The 23470-nt window shown below is 50.9% G+C and overlaps 2 protein-coding genes across 2 annotated transcripts in view; one reads left to right on the top strand and one right to left on the bottom strand.

Annotated features, from left to right (window-relative positions):
* Positions 1-10731, top strand: part of URB1 (URB1 ribosome biogenesis homolog) — an 84118-nt gene extending 73387 nt beyond the window's left edge. Inside the window, exons 40-41 of the transcript XR_006207060.1 lie at positions 1559-1692; positions 10534-10731. The gene's annotated coding sequence lies outside the window, so the exon portion shown is untranslated. The remainder of the gene's footprint in view (positions 1-1558; positions 1693-10533) is intronic.
* LOC122229576 (melanocortin 2 receptor accessory protein) lies at positions 388-23049 on the bottom strand. Its single transcript, XM_042954839.1, has 3 exons — positions 22803-23049; positions 2936-3035; positions 388-597 (listed from the first exon to the last, which is right to left on the bottom strand). The coding sequence occupies exons 1-3, from the start codon at positions 22906-22908 to the stop codon at positions 468-470; spliced, it is 336 nt and encodes a 111-aa protein (XP_042810773.1). The 5' UTR covers positions 22909-23049; the 3' UTR covers positions 388-467.
* Between the last annotated feature and the right edge of the window lie 421 nt (positions 23050-23470).

Raw genomic sequence — 23470 nt, forward strand, 5'->3', positions numbered from 1 at the left:
AGTGGCCCAGTGAAGATGAGCGAGCAAATTTTTTTTTAATTTATATGTGTTTTATTTTTTTGCCCTTCCCAAAGTGCATAAGGAGTAAGTATGCTGGTGAAATGCACTAAAAATCTGCAACATCTGGGGCTACTTCCTCGTGCTAGCCGGGCTGCTGCAGGCCCTGGATGATGCATGCCAGTGCCCCCTCGTATAGCGTATCTTGACCCAGTCACGCTTCCTGCTACACGTAAGCAGGCTTTTCGAAGGCACTTGTGGGTCCGGGTTGGTTTGAGTTCATCAGGCGTTTGCTGACGTCCGGGCTACAGTTGAGAGGTTCTGTCTCCCGGGAGGGGTCCCCCCTCCTCGTCTCTGTTGTCAGCTGCTGCTGTGGGGGTCCCCATCGAGACCCGGCTCCCAGAAGAGAGCAGGGTGGGTCTGCGGGGCAGGTGGGGCAGGGCGGAGGGGCTGCCGGCCGCAGCCGCCGCTCAGGGCGGGATGCTCTGCTGCCTGGCTCCTTGCCCGAGCCCGGGGGAGCCTGTGGGGTGCCTCCGGACCCAGAGCGGGAGGTTGAGGCCGCGACTCCAGGGGCGTGTTGGGTGGTGCTGGGCGTTGTTCCTGTGGACAGAGCAGATGGGAGGCAGGCATCAAAGCTGGCGAGAGAACTTACTGGATGCTTTCCTGTTACACCCCGCTGCCGGCCCAAAGCCCGTAGAGAAGGCACGCGGGGCAAGGGCACCTCGGCCAGGGGAGCAGACCCTGGGGGCGGGTCAGCCGGTTCACAAAGGTCACCCCTGTGCAGAAATGGAAGATGACAGGCAGTGCTTGACGGTGACCCAGACCCTACGTTGACGACTAGTTCTCTCTGAGGTTACATCTCCCTCATGTGTCCGTTCACGATGGGGAGCGGGCAGGCCGGCCTTCCGTCCGTCCACAGGTTTGAGTGTAGAGCTCAGGTACCTGTGCCTCCAGCCAACTTGTATCTCAGCCAGGAATCTGCTCTCTGGATGCCTCTCCTGAGCGCCAGGGGCAGTGGGCACGGCCGCCTGACGTGAGCCGGCCCGCCCCGTCCCACGTGCCCTCCGTCTCATCAGTGATGGGGGACCGTGATCGCCTCTTAGGTGTCATCAGGGTGACGTGAGGTGATGCGTGGCCGGAGAACTAGTTTCAACTAGTTGCAATCCTGACATGAATGCGGAGGCTCAGAGAGGGGGCCTGAAGGAGCAGAGCCCTCCTTTCACATGATGCCGGCAGACCTGTTTTTTTTTTTTTGAGGCTTGAAAGAGCACCTCCTCAGGGAGCAACCCTGCGTCTGTCTCCCAGATCTTACTGAAGACCCAGGTGGCTCCCCTGAGCCCTCCCTGTCTGTTATAGTGTCTGGAGGGTGCTTTCTCTGGTGCCGGGGAACAGCATCATCCATTTGCCCTGTAAAGTTGCAGCCCTGAAGACACCCGGGACCCCTCAGCCTCGGCCGCCTGTGTGCCCACTGGGCCGGGAAGCTTTCTCTTGCAAACCGTCCCTGGCACAGGGCTGGCCACGAGCCACCTCAGAAAGCTGGTTTCGTTCATTTATCCCCCAGGTACCTCTTGGGGCTATAAATCTGCCCAAATTTCACGTGAGTGGTAAAAACTAGAAGAAAAGGACGGAGGTCTGCATTTGCTCAGAAGCTGGCCCGGCCTCCTCCCGTGACCAGAGGGAACCGGAAGTGACTTGGTGAGTCACCCCTGGCAGGGCAGGGTGGAGGAGGGAGACGGAGCCCCCTTGAAGCTGGTCCGGGCGTGCACAGATGGGCAGGTCCTCCCTGAGCCAGCGGCGGGACGCCCCCAGGTGGCGAGGCTGCCCTCTCGTCTTTCAGGGCCTTCCCGCTGCCTGCCCCCTCCTCTCAGAGCAGCTCTGCTCATCTGCCTGCTGCTCAGCATCCTGTGCCGGCTCCCGGTCTCCACTCCCCAAGACTGCCTGGCCCATGATGGTGTCCGGCCCCAGTCTTCGCCCGGGATCGCTCTGCTACCTGGCCCCACGTTTCAGGGGAGTTTGGGCAGCCCTGGTCCCATCAGCTAAGGCAGAGATAGGCAGTCCCTTGTTATAGGGTCCCTTGTTAGGACAGTCATTTTAGACCGCAGTAGCCGTTGGGGGCAGATTAAGCCAGAAGAGGAAATCGGATGTGGTAAGCCAGTTGTCTAGCACAGGAATTAACATCTAATGAGCTAGGGTCGCCTGGGCGGCTCAGTCCGTTGAGCGTCTGATTTCAGCTCAGGTCATGATGTCACCGTTCGTGAGTTCGAGCCGCACGTTGGGCTCCCTGCTGTCAGCACAGAGCTGGCTTTGGATCCTCTGTCTCCCTCTCTCTGCCCCTCCCCCGCTCACTCCCTTGCTCGCTCTCAAATATAAATAAACATTTTCAAAAAATGTGTAACGAGCTAGGTTAATTACTAGCTAATTCTTGGGGCTCCTAGATCTTACCGAATTTAACCCCTAAGGCACATAGTAGGTATTCAATAGCACATGGTGGTCATAGATGCCTAAGTTTGGGTCCCATTTTCCTGGTGAGTTGTTTGGCAAGACCTGACTGGCGTGTGGGGTCATTTAGGCTCTATTTTCTCTAACAACTTCATTGAGATACATACAGTAAAGTTCACCCGTTTAAAACCTAAAACTCCAGATCTTCAGTATATTCCAGAGTTACACAACCATCAACACAATCTGCTTTAGAATATTCTAGATGTTTCATAGCAATGGAATCAGTCATACAATACAGGCCCTTTTGTGTCTAGCTTCTATCCCTCAGGACAGTGACTCTGAAGTTCATGCATGTTGCAGAAGGAATCGGTGATTTATTCCTTTTTGTGGCCACATAACATTCCGCTGCGTGGACGTGCGGCCGCTCGCTGTTTAGCCACGTGACTTACCTGTACACGTGCCGCCCCCCCCCCCCCCGACTCCCGCCACCCTTACTCACCTCACCTGCGAGGACCCTGACCAGGACATGTAGAGCAAGATGAGGAAGAGAAGCATGACGAAAAATGCCAGGCTCACCCAGAAGGCAATGACAATCAGATCTGCGGGAGGGAGAGTGCATCTCAACGTCACTGTGACACCACCAGAAGCCCACGGCGAGGGGACGTGAGGGCCCCCGAGCAGCGTGGAAATAGGGCCCCAAGTGTTGGCATTCTCTCGTCTTCCGGCCTCTCAGCAGTGACCACCGGGAAGGTTTTTCCACTGACAAGAACCTTGGGAAGGAACAGGCCGGCAGGGAAGCGGCCTTTTCCCAGAGCAACTAGCTTCAAGGTCCGTTAGGGTGACCGTTGAGGGAAAAGCAGTGAATGAAGGTGGGTGGCACCCCGTGGATTTGCTTTTTCAGCTGCTGCTGCTGTTCCCCTCCTTCCCTTTCTCCCTCAGAGGGGGAAGCAGGGGCCGTGGGCCACTCATGTGACAGCCAACCTCCCCTCTGCTGTGAGGGCCGCAGGGGACTGTGGGGACCGCTCCGTTAGAGGCCGCTTCAGAGACCCCTTCGGAGTCTAGATTGTGGTGCTGCAGTGCTCCTGTGGCGGGCAAGGCAGAGTTTTTCCCCCGGGCCTCCCTGGCCCCTTTCTTTCAGGGGAAAGCACCCATTCAAGCCAGGCTCTGCCAGGGGCTGATGAGGATTCAGACGGGACCACGCTAGCACACTGGAAATCGCTGCTGATGTGGGAAACTAAGGCAAAAGAAAAGCTAAATTCCCTTACTGCCTACAGCCCATTGATAAGTCCTTGAGGCAGACAGACTGACCTTCCTCTCAGAACTCAGTTGCCTGGATGATGACCCTTCGCTAAGGGGCAGAAGGTAACCTTAGCTTAACATTATCCTGACCCCCAGGATCCTGTAAGTGTCCTTTCACATAGAAAAATTCCTTTGGAAACTTCTTTTATCTCAACTCCCCCCCCGGCCCCCCCCCCAAGATATATGCTGGCAATCATACTCCAAGCTTATGGCCCCCTGATAATACATCTGAAGGGTCCCAGGACTGAGTTTCTACTAAACACTAATGACCTTTTCCTAACAACAGCTAAGGCCTCAAGGTCCTGAAAACCTTGCTTCCAAAATACCTTAGAGACTTACGTTATCCCTAACGCCCTCCCAACCTGAGGGTATATAATCAGTCACTCGCCACAACCCCACTGCAGCTCTTTCTGCCCCAAAGTCCTGGCCCCTGTGGTCAAATAAAACCACCCTTTTGTGGGGCACGTGGGTGGCCCAGTAGGTTAAGCGTCCGACCCTGGATCTCGGCTCAGGTCATCATCTCACGGTTCAGTTTGTGGCATTGAGACCCGCATTGGGCTCCGAGCTGACAGCACGGAGCCTGCTTGGGATTCTCTCTCTCTGCCCCTTCCCCACTCACACCTTCTCTCTCTCTCTCTCTCTCTCTCTCTCTCTCTCTCTCAAATAAACGTTAGAAAACACCCTTTTTGCACCCAAGACATCTAAAGAATTCTATCCTTGCCGTTGACTCTGAACCCCAACGCTTCAAACCACATCAGCAGCCGCCTCTGTCCTGCACGCCCCTCCCCCAACACGCTCCTCTGAACTCCAGTAGTACTTCCGATGATACACCTGCCTGCTCCATGTTGTATTCTGTTAAACAAAAAGATGTTTATGAATGGGTAAACAAATGAGGAAATGAACAAAATGAATGAACGAATGAACGAATAATGGGGTATTAGAGATTTGTGCATCACCTCCACGAATATGGAAGTAGAGGCCCCAGGGGTAAGTAATGGTACCTTGAGTAAGGGGTGTCCCCTGTCCTCTCCACGGCCCAAGACAGGTAGAAGGAGAAACTGAAGGCCTGTTGATCTTAGACCTTAACAGCATCAAAAAAACAGTCCCAAGGAAAAGATGCCGTACTTGCCAAAGGAATCGAGCTCCCACTGCCTTGTAACAAGGCATCAGTAGCTTGGCCTTCACGCTCCAGAAAGACCAGGACAGCAAAGACCCCCAGGCTCCCACATCCTCTCTCCTGTCTGTCCTTGAGCTGAGAAACTGACGGGGGTGCCCCTGAGCCCCGACCAGGCTAAGGAGGCGTGTGGGCTCCTGGGAACTAGGGAGCGAGGTTGTTACTGTCTGTCCTAAACTGAAGGACTTTTGGGAGGAGCCTCTGAGTTTCTCAGCATTCCGTGACTGCTCACCGCACATTATTCTATAACACCTGCTGCAGCCCCACTGGCCAGTCAACGTTTATTTTATAACTACCGCAAAGTATGACAGTATAAATGCTTTCAGAAGTTTGGGGTTTATTCCGTAAGGGTGTTTTATTTTTTTATTTATTATTATTATTTTTTTTACATTTATTTATTTATTTTTGAGAGACAGAGCACAAACGGGGGATGGGCAGAGAGAGAAGGAGACACAGAATCCGAAGCAGGCTCCGGGCTCTGAGCTGTCAGCACAGAGCCCGACGCGGGGCTCGAACTCGCAAACCGCAAGATCATGACCTGAGCCGAGTCGGATGCTCAACCGACTGAGCCACCCAGCCACCCTAGGGGTGTTTTAGATTTAGGCAGACCCCACTGCTCTTTCTCCTTCATAAAGAGAACATAAGGTTGGAGATCTTCAGCGCCTATATGAGTGCCGTCGGGGCCTCTAAGAAAACAGCTTCAGAAGTTTGGCAGCTGAGACCCACCCCCACCCGCCTCCCCTTCTGGGCTCACACTTGTCTGCTTGGCCCTTGGTCATTATCCCCACATACTGAGCAGAAAATGAAGCGACACCTTTCACAGAACACAGTGTCTTCAGAGAAGTGAAATTGGAATTTTTTTCAGACCAGAAAGGCGATCAGTAGCTACTCACCACTTCCTGTACTAAATTCTCTTTCGTTATGGTCCTGTTGAAAAGGGTGGCCAAAAAAATAAGAGTTCTTGTTCCTCTCCCTGCTGAAGGTTCAGCCTTAGTGCTCGGACAGAACATGTTGTTCCCGGACAAGAGCTGTCATTCCCCAGTGTTGGAATTGTTTAAACATCACTGAGCTTGTTTTTACAACAAGGAGCACCAGGCTGGCTTGACAACAATACTAGTCCAGCCGTGGAAAACTTCCCTTCCCTTTCCTTCCCCTCCCCTTCTCTTTCCCTTCCCTTTTTCTCCCCTCCCCTCATTTACTTCCTTTTTCTCCTCTCCCTGTCCCTTCCTTCCTTCCCTTCTTTCTTTCTTTCTTTCTTTCTTTCTTTCTTTCTTTCTTTCTTTCTTTTTCTTTCTTTTCTTTCTTTCTTTCTTTTTCTTTTCTTTCTTTCTTTTCTTTCTTTCTTTCTTTCTTTCTTTCTCTCTCTCTCTCTTTCTCTTTCTTTCTCTCTCTCTCTCTCCCTCCCTCTCTCCCTTCCTTTCTTCCTTCCACCACACTGGCAGAATGAGGGGACTTAGGCATCCACAATTAACTGACAAGAAGAGGCTCTGATGGCATGGTGGGGCATCACACTGGGGAATTTCTCATCCCACCTTGGAGCTGACAGCTTAACCTGATCCAAGTACTTCCTACTCATAGCAGGCACCTCAGTCTCGTTAGATTTTGTTAACTGCTAAACCTCAGCTTTAACATTCCTTCAAACACTACTAACATTTGGGTCCCAGAGTCCTGGTTAGAGATTAACTCCAAGATCTTTCCCTTCTTTGGAAAAACAATGGGGTTAAGGGCCTGAGCTCTGGAAGTGGGTAGTTTTGAATTCAAAATCTGACTTGGCCATTTTCTAACCATGGGGTCTCAGGCAGTCTGGGATTTTTACATCTCTAAATCTCTCTTCCCATCTGTTAAAGGGGGATGTTAGTGTGTGTTATGTAGACTGTTAGGTGAATTAAATAACATACCATGTGTATGTAATGCACATAGCACAGTTCCTTGTTTAATGGTTTTGAAATGATAGGTAAATAGAACTAAAATTATTATTTCTGTTAAGAGGGTAGTGTGGCAAGTGATATCTTTGTGATTCAAGCTCCACTAAAATCAAGTGGATACCAGTAAAGGTAATTGTGGTATATAGACTGCTGGTTGTCAATCCTAATGTTTGCTCTCAGGTGCTTTCATAGTCATAGAAGCCCTACCTTTCGCTGCCTGGGATAAAGACTACATTTCCCAGATGCCCTTTCAGCTAGATGTGGTCATGTGACAAGGTTCTGGCCAATGAGCTGTGAGTAGGGAGTTACTAGGAGTCCTCCTGCAGAGACTAATAGATTTCTCATGACCTTGTATCCCTTTGCATTTCCTTACTCCATTTTGCTGGCCAGAACATGGATGTGACGATGAGGGACATGTCTGGGGGATGGCAGAGCAATGAGCTGGAAGGAAGGTGCTTTCTGAGGATCTCATGGACCAGACCCACAATGCTGTCCTGCAGACTTTTAGGTGAAAGAGAAATTAACCTCTGTTTTGTCCGGTACTCCGTTAATTGTAACCAGTTTTCCTTATTGAGTCAGTAGAAGGAGCCAGCTTTTTAAACGAGCATATCAAAACTTACAAATCCAAATGAATGCTGACATTCAAAATAATCATCCTCTCTCTATCATAGAGTCATATACATTTTTCTAAAATACATGTCTTGGGACACCTGGGTGGCTCAGTGGGTTGAGCAACCGACTTCAGCTCAGGTCATGATCTCGCAGTTTGTGAGTTCAAGCCCCGCGTCGGGCTCTGTGCTGACAGCTCAGAGCCTGGAGCCTGCTTCTGATTCTGTGTCTCCCCCTCTTTCTACCCCTGCCCTGCTCACGCTCTGTGTCTCTCTGTCTCTCAAGAATAAACATTAAAAAAAAATAAATAAAATACATGTCTTGATTAAACATTTATAAACACTTATCAAACATTCATAAACACTTCTAAATTATTCTTTTGGAATTACTCTCAAGGACACACACACACACACACACACACACACACCAGTTTTGCTACTTTGTAAAATCATATTTCCTTTTCAACACCCAGGTGGTATCAGTCAGCTCGATCCATTCACCTGATGAGTTTATGGGTGATTCCTAACTATTTCCCAAAAGCAAATCCACCCTCGAAAGATATACATAGTTTCACTGTGGACGTTCCATAGAATATACTGTCACTACCAAAGTCAGTTCCAAAAGAAGAGTCCCAGCAGTTTTTGAACAATAATAATATCATTCAAGTGTAGCGCCTTCAGTTGGGGCTACCTTGATGGGAAAATCGTTACGAAAACAATCTCATATCTCTGTTTAAAAATCACTTTTTAAAAAATGTTTAATGTTTATTTTTGAAAGAAAGAGAGAGACACACAGAGTGTGCTCAGGGAAGGGGCAGAGGGAGAGGGAGACACAGAATCTGAAGCAGGCTCCAGGCTCTGAGCTGTCAGCACAGAACCCACTGTGGGGCTTGAACTCACGAACCCTGAGATCGTGACCTGAGCCGAAGTCAGACGCTTAATCAACTAAGCCACCCAGGCACCTCTAAAAATCACTTTCACTGCTTATATCATGCCCATAACTGACCATTTGAAGAAGATTTAGAAGTCTCGGTGAAAGTTGTAACATGAAATTGATTGCTCCGAATGCCAGAAGAGAGTTCTATGTAAGTTGTTTGCTCAGTCTTTTCACTGAGCTCTCTGCCTTGTGTTCACAAGAGATTGGTTGGTGGCCTGTTTCTGTTCTTCCTCTCCCAGCTGACAGGGCAACAGGTGAACAGACTGCCTGATTATCGAAGGTGCCAGAGCTGGTGCATCAGTGGAAGTCCATACGGGCTATGACAAATTTTTTCCTAAGCCATAATTAAAGGAAGAAGACATATTGACCCAAGAAGTAAATAACACAGTGTGAAAGCCAGACCCTACCCAAGGGAAATCAATCCATCTTGCTACTCCGTGCAAGGGAGCATTCGAGCGAGATTCATCGCATTAGAATAATGTGTGTGGTCGTTGTGAGATTGTTATATGGGACTGGTTTTCTCCTAAGCTTAGCCTCTGAAAAGGGGACAGATAGAAAAGCAAACATATAATTAATTCAAGCAGAGGCCCAGGAAACAGATTTGCATGCCCCACCTTTCTGACAGCATTGGAGAGATTCTTAACCTTTCCCCGAAACAGAAGTCACATCTGTAAAGTCACAAGGGTGAAAATCCTTGTGAAGTCCCTGTAACAAAATCATACCAGATTTCAAGCTAACCCTGGGAAAGAGGAACCCAGATTCCTCAAGTCAGCGCTGAATTCGCCATTATATATATACGTATATATACACGTATATATATATACATATATATACGTATATATATATACATATACACGTATATATACATAATATATACGTATATATATACATATACGTGTATGTGTGTATATATATATATATATATACACACATATATACATATATATATATATCTCCCTAGGTATTTCCAATGATCTGTCCATCCATGATGGAATAAACTCCAGTATATGGGCATGAACACAAAAGTCTTAAAATCCCTCCTGCTTATTAGGTATTTTCCCTCCTGTGTCACCTCCTTCCCTACTTGGCACAGGAGTGAAACTCAGCCTTCCAAGGTTCAAGCGGCTGCCCCAGGCGATCTTCCAGAAGCTTTGCCTTTGTCTCACCTTAAAGCATCCCTAGCTCCTGGCTCCAGTCCCAGCATCTTTCTGTCTTTGATGTGAACCTCTGCACAAGTGAAGCTTTCTGATCTGTGTTTGACTGGGTTGGAGATCCAGCCCAGAGGAACTGGCGAGGAGAGAAAGGTGCATTTGTCAGCAAAGAGGCTCGCCTGCTCTCTGCGGTGTGACCTCTGTCCTTCCTCACCCGGACTCACGCTTACCTTGCCCCACCTTCAAAGCCAGGTCAACAGAGCCTCCCTGAGACACCCTGACACCGCCTTCTGCTGACCATTACAGATCACAAGAGTGACATCGTCATAGCAGCAGCACAGCGTGCGGGTGATGGACATTTCTACTTTTGCATTTTGGGGTTTTTTTTTTTTTAAGTGAACTTCTTTGAATTCAAATACCGTGGACACACAACAGGGGAAGAAGGTTTTTTTCTTCCCAAGTCCACTGCTTGTAATAGCAAAATCCTGGAACCACTCTCAGTGTTCAAAACCGCACATTTTTAGAACGTCGTGCATTTATTTACAAAACTTTGTGAGAGAATCTTTCACAACACAGGAAAACAACATATTGTGAAGTCAATAAGGGCAAAGTATAAAAAAGCATACACAGCCAGATCCTACCTGAAATCTACAGGGGAGACGGGATGTTCACAGTGGACTCTGTAGAAAGGCAGTGCTATGGATCGAATGTGTCCCCCCACCTCCCGATGCGGAAGCCCTGATCTCCAGACTGGTGGTAGTCGGAGGTGAGGCCTTTGACAGGTGATTAGGTTTAGAGGAGATCATGGGGGTGGGACACCATGCTGGGATTAGTGTCCTTATAATAAAAGGAAGACTCTCTCTCTCCCTCTTTCTCTCTCTCTTTCCCTCTCTCTCTCCCACTTCCCCCACTCTCACCCCCTCCCACTTCCCCCCTCCCTCCCCCACTCTCTCCTTCCTCTCTCTCTCTCTCTCTCCCATTTCCCCCTCCTCCTCTCCCCCAGCCCCTCTCCATTCACATCCACCAAGGAAAGGCCATGTGAGCCCAACAGCAAGAAAGGACATCCTCACCAGACAGTGACTGTTCTGCCACCTTGACCTTGGACTCCCAGCCTCCAGCACGGTGAGAAATGAATATCTGTTGAAGCTCCGCAGTCTATGATACTTTGTTATAGCTGCCTGAGTAGACTAAAATAGGCATTGACTACTTGAAATCTGGTTTGGGTTTGCTTACCTCCGAGGGATTTCCTTTAGAGACGGTAGATGGTCCCCCACAGCCCTCACTCTGTCTAGGAGGGCAGCCGGTGCCCTGCCCTCCAGTGGAACTGCGAAGAGGCCGCTCAAGGGCACTCTGCATGTGTCCTTTGCAGTTAGTGGGGCACAGTGGACTGGAGTCTGATGATGTGTGCTCGAGAACATCTTAAAAGCAAGAGACTGGGCCATCAGTGTCAGCAGAGTGGAAGGAGCCAGCCTCCGGCCGTTGAGGGGCAAAGCTGTGTCCCCGAGGGCCTCAGGGGAGGGTGCGGGCTGAGTGCCAGCCCAGAGCTGGCCCAAAGGGTCACGTGCATGAGCACAGCCTGAAGGGGAGTCGGGCCTCTCACAGAGCGGGTCCAGGCGGAAGTTGGCCTCAGAGCACAGGGTCCCGAGGATCGTCCTACGAGGCCAGCAAGAGAGAGCACTGCCTGTGGTGGGAGATCTCTTGCAAAGCCGCCGCCAGGAGAGAAGGAGCCAGCTTGCATTAAGGACGCCCCCACCTGGATCAGTGCCAGTCAAGCTGGAGGGCAGGGAGGCCAGTGGGGAGGCCAGTGCAAGAGTTCAGCCAAGAAGTAACGACGGCTACAGAGGAGAATCGCTTCCCCACCCTCAGGTCATGGGGCTGGTGACCGTCATCCCAGGGAATGCACAAAGGACACCCGTCACATGGGCTGGTATAAGGAGGGGCTGCGAAATCGACAGGAGCAGAGTCCCCGAGCCAAGTAGCGGGCCCCCCTTTGTGGACACGGCTGACGTACATCGATGCCCTCCTCACTCACCCTCCAGGGCCGCCTGTGCGGGTGTGTCTGTTGTGCTGACCGGCTGCCGTCCGAATCAGAATCTGAGCCGCCTCACTGGCAAACCCCCTCGCCCTTTCTGCCTCTCACCCCACGCCATCCCAGACGCTCCAGCGAAGATGTGTCGCCAAATAGGATGGGGCAGGTGGCTGGGGAGGAGGAGCTTGCTGAGGAAAGAAGGAGGAAGCGCTCCTGCCCCCAAGCCAGGGAAAGAGGAAGTTCTCGCTTTGAATGAAGTTTGAAGGCGGTTTGGTTTTAAGTATTTTTGAAATTGATTTCATCGGCTTAGATCTTTGTTTGGGTAACTAGACTGGCCGGTAGACATTTTTTGGTTTAAGTTTGTTTATTCATTTTGAGAGAGAGCGAGAATGACAACGAGCCGGGAGGGGCAGAGAGAGGGGGACGGAGGATCTGAAGCAGCCCTACACTGACAGCAGAGAGCCCGATGCTGGGCTGGAACTCACGAACCCTGAGATCCTGGCCTGAGCGGAAGTCAGACGCTCAACCAAGCGAGCCACCCAGGTGCCCTGACAGACACATTTTTTTAAAATTTAAGAGTAAGGGGCACTCAGTCGGTTAAGCGTCCGACTTCCGCTCAGGTCACGATCTCACAGTTCATGGGTTCGAGCCCCACGTCGAGCTCTGTGCTGACAGCTCAGAGCCTGGAGCCTGTTTCGGATTCTGTGTCTCCCTCTCTCTCTCTGCCCCTCCCCCACTCAAGCTCTGTCTCTGTCTCTCTTTCTCAAAAATTAAAAAACAAAACAAAACAGAAAAACAAAAACAACAACAAAAAAGAGTGAGCATGAGACCTACTCCAGGGAAAGAGCCAGCACCACTAAGTAGGTTTGCACGAGCGGTCAGAGAAAGAGGAGAGCAGCATTCTGACTGCGCGCCATGAACTTGCTGTTTCCATGCCGCAGCGTGATGGGTGCGTTTACGCAGATGCGGGAGAAAAAAGACATTGCGACTGGAAGGACGTTGTGACAGGCCAGGCCCAGTCAGGAGGTAGAAATCACACAGCAGGTGAAACGGGAAGTCTAATATGAAAAATTATTCAGAAGGATTAAAGAGTGTAAGATACGAGGAGACTCTACAAGGTATGCTGGGGCTGAGGAGGGAGGGAGGGGGGCCCCAGGTGCGTTTGCTCAGGCTGTGCTATGGTCAGAATGCTTGTGTTCCCTTGTCCTCCTATGTCAAATCTTCATGCCCCAGGGGATGGTATTTGGTGGTGGGGCCTCTGGGAGGTGCTTGAGTCATAAGGGCGGAGCCCCCATGAATGAGGTTAGTGCCTGTATAAAGAAGGCTTCGGACAGATTGCCTCACCCCTTCCATCATGTGGGGACCCGGCAAGAAGATGCCAGCTATGAACCAGGAAGGGGCCCCTCACCCCCATGCGACCATGCTGGTGCCTTCGTGTTGGACTTCCCAGCCTGTGGAACCATGAGAAATAGATGTTTCTGGTTTATAGGCCACCCGGTCTGAGGTGTTTTGTTATATTAGCCTGAACAGACAGACTAGGACAGTGGCTTAAGGAACAGAAACTTATTTTCTCACTTTAAAGGCCCCATCTCCAAATATAGTCACATTCTTTTAAAAAAAATGTTTAATGTTTATTTATGTTTGAGAGAGAGAGAGAGAGAGAGAGAGAGATGAATCATGAGCAGGGGAGGGGCAGAGAGAGGGAGACACAGAATCTGAAGCAGGCTCCAGGCCCTGAGCTGTCAGCACAGAGCCCGACACGGGGTTCAAATCCATGAACCGTGAGATTATGACCTGAGCCGAAGTCGGACACTTAACCAACTGAGCCAGCCAGGTGCCCCTACAGTCACATTCTTAAGTACGGGAGGTTAGGACTTCAACATAGGAATTTGGTGCGGGAGGCGGGGGGACCCAGTCCAGCCCATAACCCCAAGGAAGGACATACTTGAGAGAGGTTCAGACCTCCCTGGGGATGTAGTTTGGTTACCGGATAGCAGAGATGTTGGCTGGTTTAGCCAGGCCTAGCTGGTTTGGAGCTGCTGGATGAACCATAGACAACCCAGATGACCAACAACCGTAGTGGGGTCCCCCCCATCTGGGCTTGCAACTCTTCCCCCGACCCACCGGCCCCAGATTGCCCCGGGGCATTGGTCTTTCCGTCAAGATGGCTGCTGAGAGGTTCTTGCCACCGCGAGGCCCAGTCTCAGCGGGACCACGTCCTGGGCCAGTGACCGGGGCTGTTGGCCCTGCGCGTCCTCACACCCTCACTGCCGACCTCCCAGCCCCAGCACGGCCGTCCTGCTGCGCCCCTGCCAGGGCCCCCTCCTGCGAAAGCTTCACTCCCGGCTCACTCTTAAGGAATTCCATCGTTGATCACGGGATTACAGTAAACTGATAACTGACACAGGTGCGCATCATGAAAATGACCAGTATGTACAAGAGCTGCGTACCTCACAGCAGGTGATCTGTTCATTCTGCGGAGACTTCTCGTGTGCCTGAGATGTGCCAGGCACTGCCTGGGAGCTGCTGGGGGTGGGGAGCAAGACAGGGAAGGGTTCCTGCTCCACTGGAACAGTCTGGTGGGAATCTGCCCACTAATCGTGCCAAGTGTCCTGGGACGAGTCCTAAGGGATCAGAGCCTGGAATTTAAGTCCCAGCTCTGCAAATATTTTACTAGGTGACCTTGAGCAAATCACTTGGCTCCTCTGGGCCCCGGGACCCCCACATAACCTTTATTCCCATGTCTGGGATACCATAGCACGCTCATTTATTTAGGCAGGCCCCTCCTTCCTAGACTGTCACCTCCTAAGGGTGGAGATCTTTCCAATGTTATGCTTCCAGATCTTTCCCAGCATATGGCTGTTTCACCTGCCTATGTATCACCTGCCTCCCACCCAAACCTCAAATTTATATATTCATCAGAGGGATATTTTTAGCCAGCAAATTGGACCTTGTCTCTTCTCTGCTTACAATTTTATTAATTTTTTTAATGTTTATTTATTTTGAGAGAGAGAGAGAGTGAGCGAGCAGGGGAGGGGCAAAGAGAGGGAGAGAGAGGATCCCAAGCAGGGCTCTGCGCTGTCAGCATAGAGCCCTTCGTGGAGCTGAAACTCATGGACCGTGAGATCAACGACCTGAGCAGAAATCAAGAGTCAGCACTTAACCAACTGAGCCACCCAGGCGCCCCTCTGCTTACGGTTTTGAATGACTCCCCACAGCTCCCAGGAATCTTCTGAGACTGACCTGCAAGAACCCGACCCCCGTGTGGTCCGCAGCACATCCTCCATCACTCGCTCTTCCCAAAAGCACCTCTGGCCTAAGCAGGAGCGTAACCGTTCTGCCCCCACCCCCAACCCCGCCCCGCCGGACGGGCCCCTGTGGATCAGACAAGCAAAGTCCCCCTGGGTCTTCTGACTCAGCTCAGCCCACCTTCCCTGTGAAGCCTTCCTTACGTCTTACTTCTCCCCAAGGGTGTCCTTCTCTGTGCTCTGCTGGCCACTTCTGCACATTCTCCAGCACAACACCGTCCATCAGAGAGCAGCGTATTCATGATCAGTAGCGGCCACCTCACTAAACAGTCGAGGATGGAAAGAGCGACCTGCTTGATTCCTCCCTCGAGTCAGTGTCTTCTACAAAAAGTTCTAGACCAAGATAGACCAAAGAGATGTCACCAGATCCACTACATCAACGTGGAACAGACAAAGTAGCTTATAAGCACCTTTTAGGGAAATGTGGGACGATGAAGGTAGACTGTTGGGGGACACTAAGACATAGCTATTGAAATGTCTGGGTATCGTGTTACGTTCTTTCCTGTTACGATTTTCCTAAATCCGGTGCAGGGATGCCCTGATGTCCGTAACCTACTTGGAAATACACCACCATAAAACAGACAATAGTGGCCGCAAAATAAAAGCATTCTCGTAAAATATCAAGGACGGGGACTTGGTCTTTTTGCATTTGTGCCTCCAACTCTCGGCGCAGCGCCTGGCCTGTCACGGACAGTTGCAAAATTTGGTTGTTGAGTGAATCGCGAGCGAAAGCAAGAAGGTGGGTCAGGAGTGGTGTGTTTCTAGTATGGTGTGGAAGTGGGGCTAGCTGAGATGAATGAAACACAGAATGGACAGCACCGAGTTTCAGAGGACTACTAAGACAAAAAGGGGAGCTTAGACTCTGAGAGGGCAGGGGCAGGGAACAGCGCAATGGGCACATGGTTGTGCCTGGAGTCCCTCCTATACAGTAACACCATGGAGAGTTGCACAGGTTGTGCGCTGCTCAAGGAATTCCACCTGGATAGGTGTGATTAACTGTGTTCCCAGAGTAGGAGCCTTTTTCAGATTTCCCTATGATCTGGGGGTAGTGGCAGCGTTGTTCCTGTCTGTGGGACTGGAGGGAGAAGAGGGGAGTTAAGATGACCATCCGATGTGCCTCAGTTCCCCAAGATGCATCCATGGGACAGTCCTGTGCAAACCTAGGGGCTTGGTCACCCTAAGGAGAGTGAAACTAGGGAAAGAAGGAAAGAGGTTGAGACAGATGACAGTGGAGCTAGAGAGACACAGAAACCAGGGGGAGGAAGGAGGCGAGCGAGCAGGGTGACTTTTCCGAAGCAGCTGTTTCGGATGATGGTGGATGCCGGGAACCCGAGAAGGGGAAAGTGCTCACGAGTTTGAGAAGTTTGGCAACCGGAGGTGAGAGAGAGGGACTTTTGGCCGATGGTCCAAGAGGGCAGCGGGGATGCAGATCCGTGTGTGTTTCAGACACGGATGAGGAAGCCGGTGGAAAGAAGCTGGAGGAGGAGAAGTTCCCCCGGGCTCCGCTGAGGGGCTGTGGGGACACGTGACGGCATTTTGACGAAGTAACGAGTGGACACCCCGCGCGGGACTCCCGGGCCGGTTCACCTGCGCACATCCATCACCCCTGTGACCAGGTCTCTGCCACGTCCTGCTGTGGCGACTGTTCTGACTCCACACCACGCACTCCCAGTCCTCATCTGGTGACCCTCTTGGTTTACGCTCCGTGATGGTTAATTTCGTGCATCAGCTTGACTAGGCGAAGGGATGCCCAGATGGCTGGTAAGACACGATTTTTGGATGCGTCCGTGAGAGTGTTTCTAGAAAAGATTAGCATCGATTCGGTAGGCTGAGTAAGGAGAGATCTGCCCTCACCAGTGTGGGTGGGCATCGGCCGAGCCGATGGGGGCTCGGATGGAACAAAAAGGCAAAGGAAGGGCAAATTCTTGCTCTGTCTCCTTGCACTGGGCTATTTTCTCCTGCCTCTGGACACTGGTTCTTGGGCCTTTGGACTCCAGGACTCGAACCATCAGCTCCTGTAGTTGTCAATCACCACCGGCTTTCCTGGGTTCCCAGGCTTCCAGGAGGCAGATGGTGGGACTCGTCAGCCTCCCTAACTGCATGCGCCAGTCCCTATAACCAGGCTCCTCTTATCCGCATCGACGTACCTCCTATTGGTTCTGTTTTTCTGGAGAACGCTGACTGATACGATCGCCATGCCGTGGGAGTTTACACCTCTGGTGTCAGGAGACTATCAACCTCCGGGTTGTTTCTGTAGTCTTAGCTACCTGCCGTACATTTCTTTCTGCCACAGAAAGCTCTGTAAACTGGCCAAGGGGCCTGCCTCCCAAGAGGGTCCTTGTCAGAGTGAAGACTCCATGAAATAAGCCACACGAAAGGGCAAACGGCGTATGATTCCCCTTCGGTGACGTACTGTCTTTGTCCGTTCAGGCTGCTGTAACAAATCATATATACTGGGCGGTTTAAATCACGGGCATTTATTCTCTCACGGTTCTAGGGGCCGGAAGTCCAAGATCAGGGTGTTGGTGGGTTCCGTTCCAGGCGAGAGCTCGCTTCCTGCTTATGTCCTCACGTGAACGAGGGAGAGAGAACAAGCACTCTTGTTTCTTCTCAAAAAGGTACGAATTCCACGGTGGGCCCCCGGCTTGATGACTTGGTCTAACCCTCATCACCTCCCAAAGGCCCCGCCTCCAAATGTTATCCCACTGGGGATTCACGTTTCACGTGAGTTTGGGGGGGTGGGACCCCGGACTCAGTCCGTGGCAGATGGTCAGAACAGTCAGATTCATAGGGACAGAGAGCAGGAAGGTGGTTATCGGAGACGGGGTGGGGGGGGGGGGGAGTGGGCAGAAGGAAAGGGGGAGCTGGTGTGTAACGGGTACTGAGTTCAGTTTGGGGAAGATGGACAAAGTTCCGGAGATGGGTGGTGGCATGATGTGAAGGCACTTACTGCCGCCAAACTGTGCCCTTAAAATGGCCTAAATGGTCACTTTTGTGTTGGGCACGTTTTCCCTCAATTAGTAATAATATAAAAAAGAGGGTCCTTGTCAACATGAGCGAAATGTTTAAAATCCTGCCAAACTGCCCAGAGCGCGGGGTTGTTGTCCCCAGCCTCCCAGCAGGCTCAGGGTCCTCGTCCTTCCCAGCCGCGCTCGTCCATCCACTGGAGAGGGTGGCCCCTTGCCGCCCGCTGGGCTCTGCCTGGTAGTCACAGGCCCCGGGAGGAGAGAGGTCACTCAAGGCAGGTCTCAGTTTCCCCTCAGGACTTATCACAGACGACATGTGTGTATATGTGCGTGCAGGCACATTCTGTGTTTTGAAGACACAGAAAAACCCTAAGGCGGCCAGGCACCAAAATGCTAACGCTGATTTTTTTTTCTGAATGGTAAAGTGCAGTAATTTACTGTCTGAGTCTTTTACGATGAGCATATTAACCTTTACGACTTACATTTTAGAAATTCGAGGGGCACCTGGGTGACTCGGTCAGTTAAGCATCCGATTCTTGATCTCAGCCCAGGTCACGATCTCATGGTCACGGGATGGAGTCCCTCGTCGGGCTCTGCACTGACAGCGCAGAGCCTGCTGGGGATTCTCTCTCTGCCTCTCTCTCTCTCTCTCTCTCTCTCTCTCTCTCTCTCTCTCCCCGCCCCTCCCCCACCCAGGCACGCGTGCCCTCTCTCTTTCTCTCAGGATAGATAAACGTTCTTGAAAAGTTTGAATGATAAAATGTTCCAAATTCATAGAAATACACAGAGCATGTATCCACCAAGTATTTCCTCCAGATCCTTTTTTTAAAAAAGGATATTAAAAGGGGCGCCTGGGTGGCTCAGTCGGTTGAGCGTCCGACTTCGGCTCAGCTCATGATCTCGCGGTCCGTGAGTTCGAGCCCCGCGTCGGGCTCTGTGCTGACCGCTCAGAGCCCGGAGCCTGTTTCGGATTCCGTGTCTCTCTCCCTCTCTGACCCTCCCCCGTTCATGCTCTGTCTCTCTCTGTCTCAAAAATAAATAAACGTTAAAAAAAAAAAAAACGATATTAAAATGTTAAGGTCATCATCCACGTGTGGCAATACAAATTTCTCCACTTCCTACCCCGACACGCTGAGTATCAGTGTTTCCATGTTTGCGCATTGAGTGAGTGTGAAATGGAACCTCGGTGTCCCTCCCAGGGCGCCCCCTGAGTACTTGTGAAGGTGAGCGTTTTCTCACGTTCCTCGGCCCTTTGCGTTTCCTCTTCTGTTAACTGTGCTCTCGTATCATTTGCCCATATTTCTATTGGGTTTTTTTTTCTTGTTGATTGATGGGTTGTTGTTGACTTATGAAATAAGAAAATGGCTTCCGTTTCAAGGGGCAAAAAGGATATTTCCCAGGTAGTTTCCAAAATACAAGGGAATACACCAGATATCCCCCTGCCTCAGAGCCTTTGTCTTCGGAGCTCCTGTGGCCTGGAAGGCTCCTCCCAGAGACGGCTTCAGGGCTTGGTCTCTCACCTGCTCACAGGACATCCTTGGGGGGCCTTTACCAACCGCCCCGATGCCTCTTAGGGCCCCACCTCTCCCTGGCTAGCCTTCCTGTTTTATTTTGCCACCTGCCATACTTTTTCTTGTTTGTGGTGGGTGGAAGGCTGCTTTGAGTTTTCAACACTTTTCTCGCTGCAAGATAGGTTCTAGTTCCCTCCTCTTGAATCTGGCCTGGCCTTAGTAACTTGTTTGTCCCAAGTCACAGAGCTAGAAAGCGGCAGAGCTCAGAGGTGAACTCCTGCCAGGTGGCGCAGGGCTCCACGCGCCCGGCCTCTGATCTGTGTGTCACTGCCTCCCGGCCGGTCCCCAAACACAAGCTAGACATCTACCCATCCGGGACAGAAACACCCTGGGGGAGTATTTTTGTCTAGCCTCAAACTCCTTTTCCAGAGAAGGTGGAGATTAAATTCAGAGAACACATGAAGGCTGAGATACAAACAGAAATCAAGGAAGCCAGAAGGAGTACCTCTCTCCGTGGGTGTCAAAGACTCCTGACATCTAGGCTGTCTGGGGGACCCAGTGACTGGCCTCCCCCCGGGACAGTTTCCTCACTGAGATGGTCTATATTGCATTTGGGAGTTTGGGAAGGCGTTGCTTTTTTTAAAGTTTATTTATTTATTATTTTGAGAGAGAGAGAGAGAGAGAGAGAGGTAGAGAACAAGTGAGGGAGGGGCAGAGAGAGAGAGAGAGGAAGAGAGAGAGTATTCCAGGCAGGCTCTGCACTGTCAGCAAGGAGCCCAATGGGGGGCTCGAATTCACAAATCGTGAGATCATGACCCGAGCCAAAGTCGGACAATCAACTGAGCCACCCAGGCGCCCCAGGAAGGAGTTTCCTCATTTGTATGCCCAGCAGGCTATGAACTTTCTATCTCTAGCTCATGTGTGCAAGAAAAAGTATTTCTTTTAAAACCTCACACACAGCTTAGAGAACATCAATCACTTTCTCCAGAAATGGACGTTGTTTGTGGGTAATTACACAGGGCAGGAGGTTGAGACTGTAGGTTCGAAGACTTTGAATGAGCAAAGAGGGCTCCCACTCAGAGCAGGGGAGAGGGCTTTGGAGCCCAGGTGGTGACCAAGCGGGAAGTCTGGTGTACAAAAGGATGGAGGTGTCTGAAGCTAACAGCATTTTATTTAATTCAGGTTAAAAAAATTTTTTGAGAGAGAGAAAGAGAGCACACGTGTGCGTGCACATCCTAAGGAGTGGGGGAGGAGCAGAGAGGGAGAGAGAGAGAATCCCTCCAGGCTCCAGGCCCAGTGCAGAGTTGAGGGGCTCGATCTCACAAACCACTGAGATCATGACCAGAGCCTAAATCAAGAGTCTGACGCTTAACTGACTGAGCCACCCCGGCGCCCCTAATTCGTGTGAATTTAAAAACAACCTTCCCGAATACAGATTTACATTTTGTCCAGACCAATATGGATCCTGAAGGTCTGAACTTCTGACCATACATATCAGTGGGCTTCTGTTTCATCCCTGCCACTTTCTCCCTGTTACTGTGAGCTGTCTGTGCAAAAATCTGCTTTTTGATTCGTGAGTCTATACCCCGCATCAGGAAACACACACCAAACCTATCGTCCCCCACAAAAGCTTTGCTACCAGGCTGAGGACACAGCCAACATGGATGGGTACCCGGACTCCTGGAAGCTGTAAATGAAAATGGAAACAGGTACACTTCCTAACAAGACATTCTAGACAACTTTCTCCAAGGGCTCTGCTGGGGATCTGCTACCTTTTATTACCGATAACATCCAAATGGATTTCAGTTTTGAGCTGATGCGTGAACAAGTGATCTTGCTTTTCACAGGAAGAGCATCGTGTTCCTTCTAGTGACTGCACTTACTTCTTGACAGATTATGTGATCAAAGGGCAGGAAATAGCCGAGGAGGGGCTAGGCGTCCGACTTCGGCTCGGGTCATGATCTCACAGTCCGTGAGTTCGAGCCCCGCGTCGGGCTCTGTGCTGACAGCTCGGAGCCCGGAGCCTGCTTCCAATTCTATGTCTCCCTCTCTCTCTGCCCCTCCCCTGCTCATGCTCTGTCTCTGTCTCAAGAATAAAAATAAAAATAAAATAAAGAAATAGCCAAGGAGCCCAAGACTTGAGGATGGCAGAGCCCTGAGACTTTTTTTGGTTTGGTTTGCTTTTTCATACTCATTCTCAGCTAACTTGTTATCTTGACCAAGTAGCTGGAATAATCAGAGAAGATTGTTCACAAAGCACCAACTTACCCAAGGGATAGAGACTGGGAGAGAGAGGAGCATAAAAAGCATGTTGGTTTGCTCTGGTGGTCCTTCCTGAGACCATGAAGAGTAAAATCACTTGGTATTTAAAAATTTTTTTAACGTTTATTTATTTTTGAGAGACAGAGAGATAGAGCGCGAGCAGGGGAGGGGCAGAGAGAGAGGGAGACACAGAATCGGAAGCAGGCTCCAGGCTCCGAGCTGTCCGCACAGAGCCCGACACAGGGCTTGAACTGACGAACTGCGAGATCATGACCTGAGCAGAAGTAAGTCGCTTAACTGACTGAGCCACCCGGGCGCCCCAATCAATTGGTGTTTTCATGGAAACCAGTAAGTCATATATCTTAGGGGTGGACACAGTAACCTCCCCCAAATCTGCACAGAGTGAGAGAAAATGTGAAATCTGCAATTTGAAGAAATTTCACCTAGCTTACAGGAACCCAAGCAAATCACACTCTAACAAAAAAAAAGTCTGTCTTAAAAGCATATTCTGGGGTGCCTGGGTGGCTCACTTGGTTAAGCATCAGACTCTTGATTTTGGCTCAGGTCACGATCACACGGTTTGTGAGACTGAGCCCCAAGTCAGGCTCTGAGCTAACATCACAGATGGAGCCTTCTTGGGATTCTCTCTCTCTTTCTCTTTCTCTGCCCCTCCCTGCTTGTGCTCTGTCTCTCTCTCAAAGTAAATAAATAAACTTAAAAAAAAAAAAACATATTCTAGGGGTGCCTGGGTGGCTCAGTTGGGTAAGTATCCAACTTCAGCTCAGGTCGTGATCACAGTTCATGGGTTCGAGCCCCGCATCGGGCTCTGGGCTGACAGCTCAGAGCCTGGAGCCTGCTTGGGCATTCTGTGTCTTCCTCCCTCTCTCTCCTTCTCTCCTGCTCTCTCTCTCTCTCTCTCTGTCAAAAATAAGTAAACATTAAAAATAAAAAATTAAAAACATAAAAGCATATTCTGCTCCCAAATCATCCTAGTTTCTTAGGAGGTTAGTTCCACACCTCTTACAGAAGATGACAGATAAGATTGTGCCCCCGTTTACTTATAGCTCTGAGGGTCAGGGTCAGGGTCGCGTTTGGGCTCATCTGTGACATCTGCTGGGCGGAGGAAGTGGCCAGAGAAAGTCTCTCGGGCCGGCCCCCAGCCTCTGCCTGGCTGGCTCCCCCCGTCGGGGACTCACATTTGTTGGCTCTCAGCTCCCTCTCGTCCACGGGAATGAGGTCCACGTAGTCCAAGTAGTATTCGTAGCTGTCGGACAGGGTGGAGGCGTTGGTCTGCTTGGCCATGTCCGCGGCGCTGGGAGGGGGCGCATCCGGACCTAGTCAGAGCCCTCGGAGAGACCGGCCGACTGATTTCTGTAAAGTCATCCAAGTGTGTCCGTGGGTCTCGGGGCTCAAGGCCTGCCCACTTACTTATCGGAGCCGTTTAGCCGGGAGAAAGGCCAGGGGGCCGTGCTTGACATCTCCGCCCACACGTAGAACTTTCCGCCCTGCTCCTCCTTGACGAAAGTCCAAGACAAACAGAGCCACAGGGCAGGAAACCGGGTTTCCAGCGCGGCTCTGGCTCGCCCCTCTGGGTGAGAACGGGAAAAGGGATACCTGGGCCCCTTGGAAGACAAGATGCCGAACAGCGGCTAGGAAGGCCACTCGCCGTTTGCTTTCCTGCTTAAAAAGTTAATAAAACCCAAATGAAAGGCTGGCGGTGCCCCTGACGTACATTAGGGCGGTTCTTGGTGCTGTTGGGCAATCAGCAAGTCACTGGTTCGGATTTAGTATCTGAGGGCAGGAATTGAGTGATGGCAGCCCTTGAACTCGTAGCCTCTCTCATGCACACAGAGCCAATTAATTG

Source organism: Panthera leo, chromosome C2 (assembly GCF_018350215.1).
Source record: "Panthera leo isolate Ple1 chromosome C2, P.leo_Ple1_pat1.1, whole genome shotgun sequence".
Lineage (NCBI taxonomy): Eukaryota > Metazoa > Chordata > Mammalia > Carnivora > Felidae > Panthera > Panthera leo.

Excerpts from the sequence above, each read along its gene's own strand:
- LOC122229576 (XM_042954839.1), bottom strand. The coding sequence starts at position 22,908 with ATGGCCAAGCAGACCAACGCCTCCACCCTGTCCGACAGCTACGAATAC. Across the intron at positions 3,036-22,802 it reads GGAGCTGAGAGCCAACAAAT|ATCTGATTGTCATTGCCTTC; the intron begins GTGAGTCCCCGA and ends TCCCTCCCGCAG. Across the intron at positions 598-2,935 it reads TCAGGGTCCTCGCAGGTGAG|GAACAACGCCCAGCACCACC; the intron begins GTGAGTAAGGGT and ends CTCTGTCCACAG.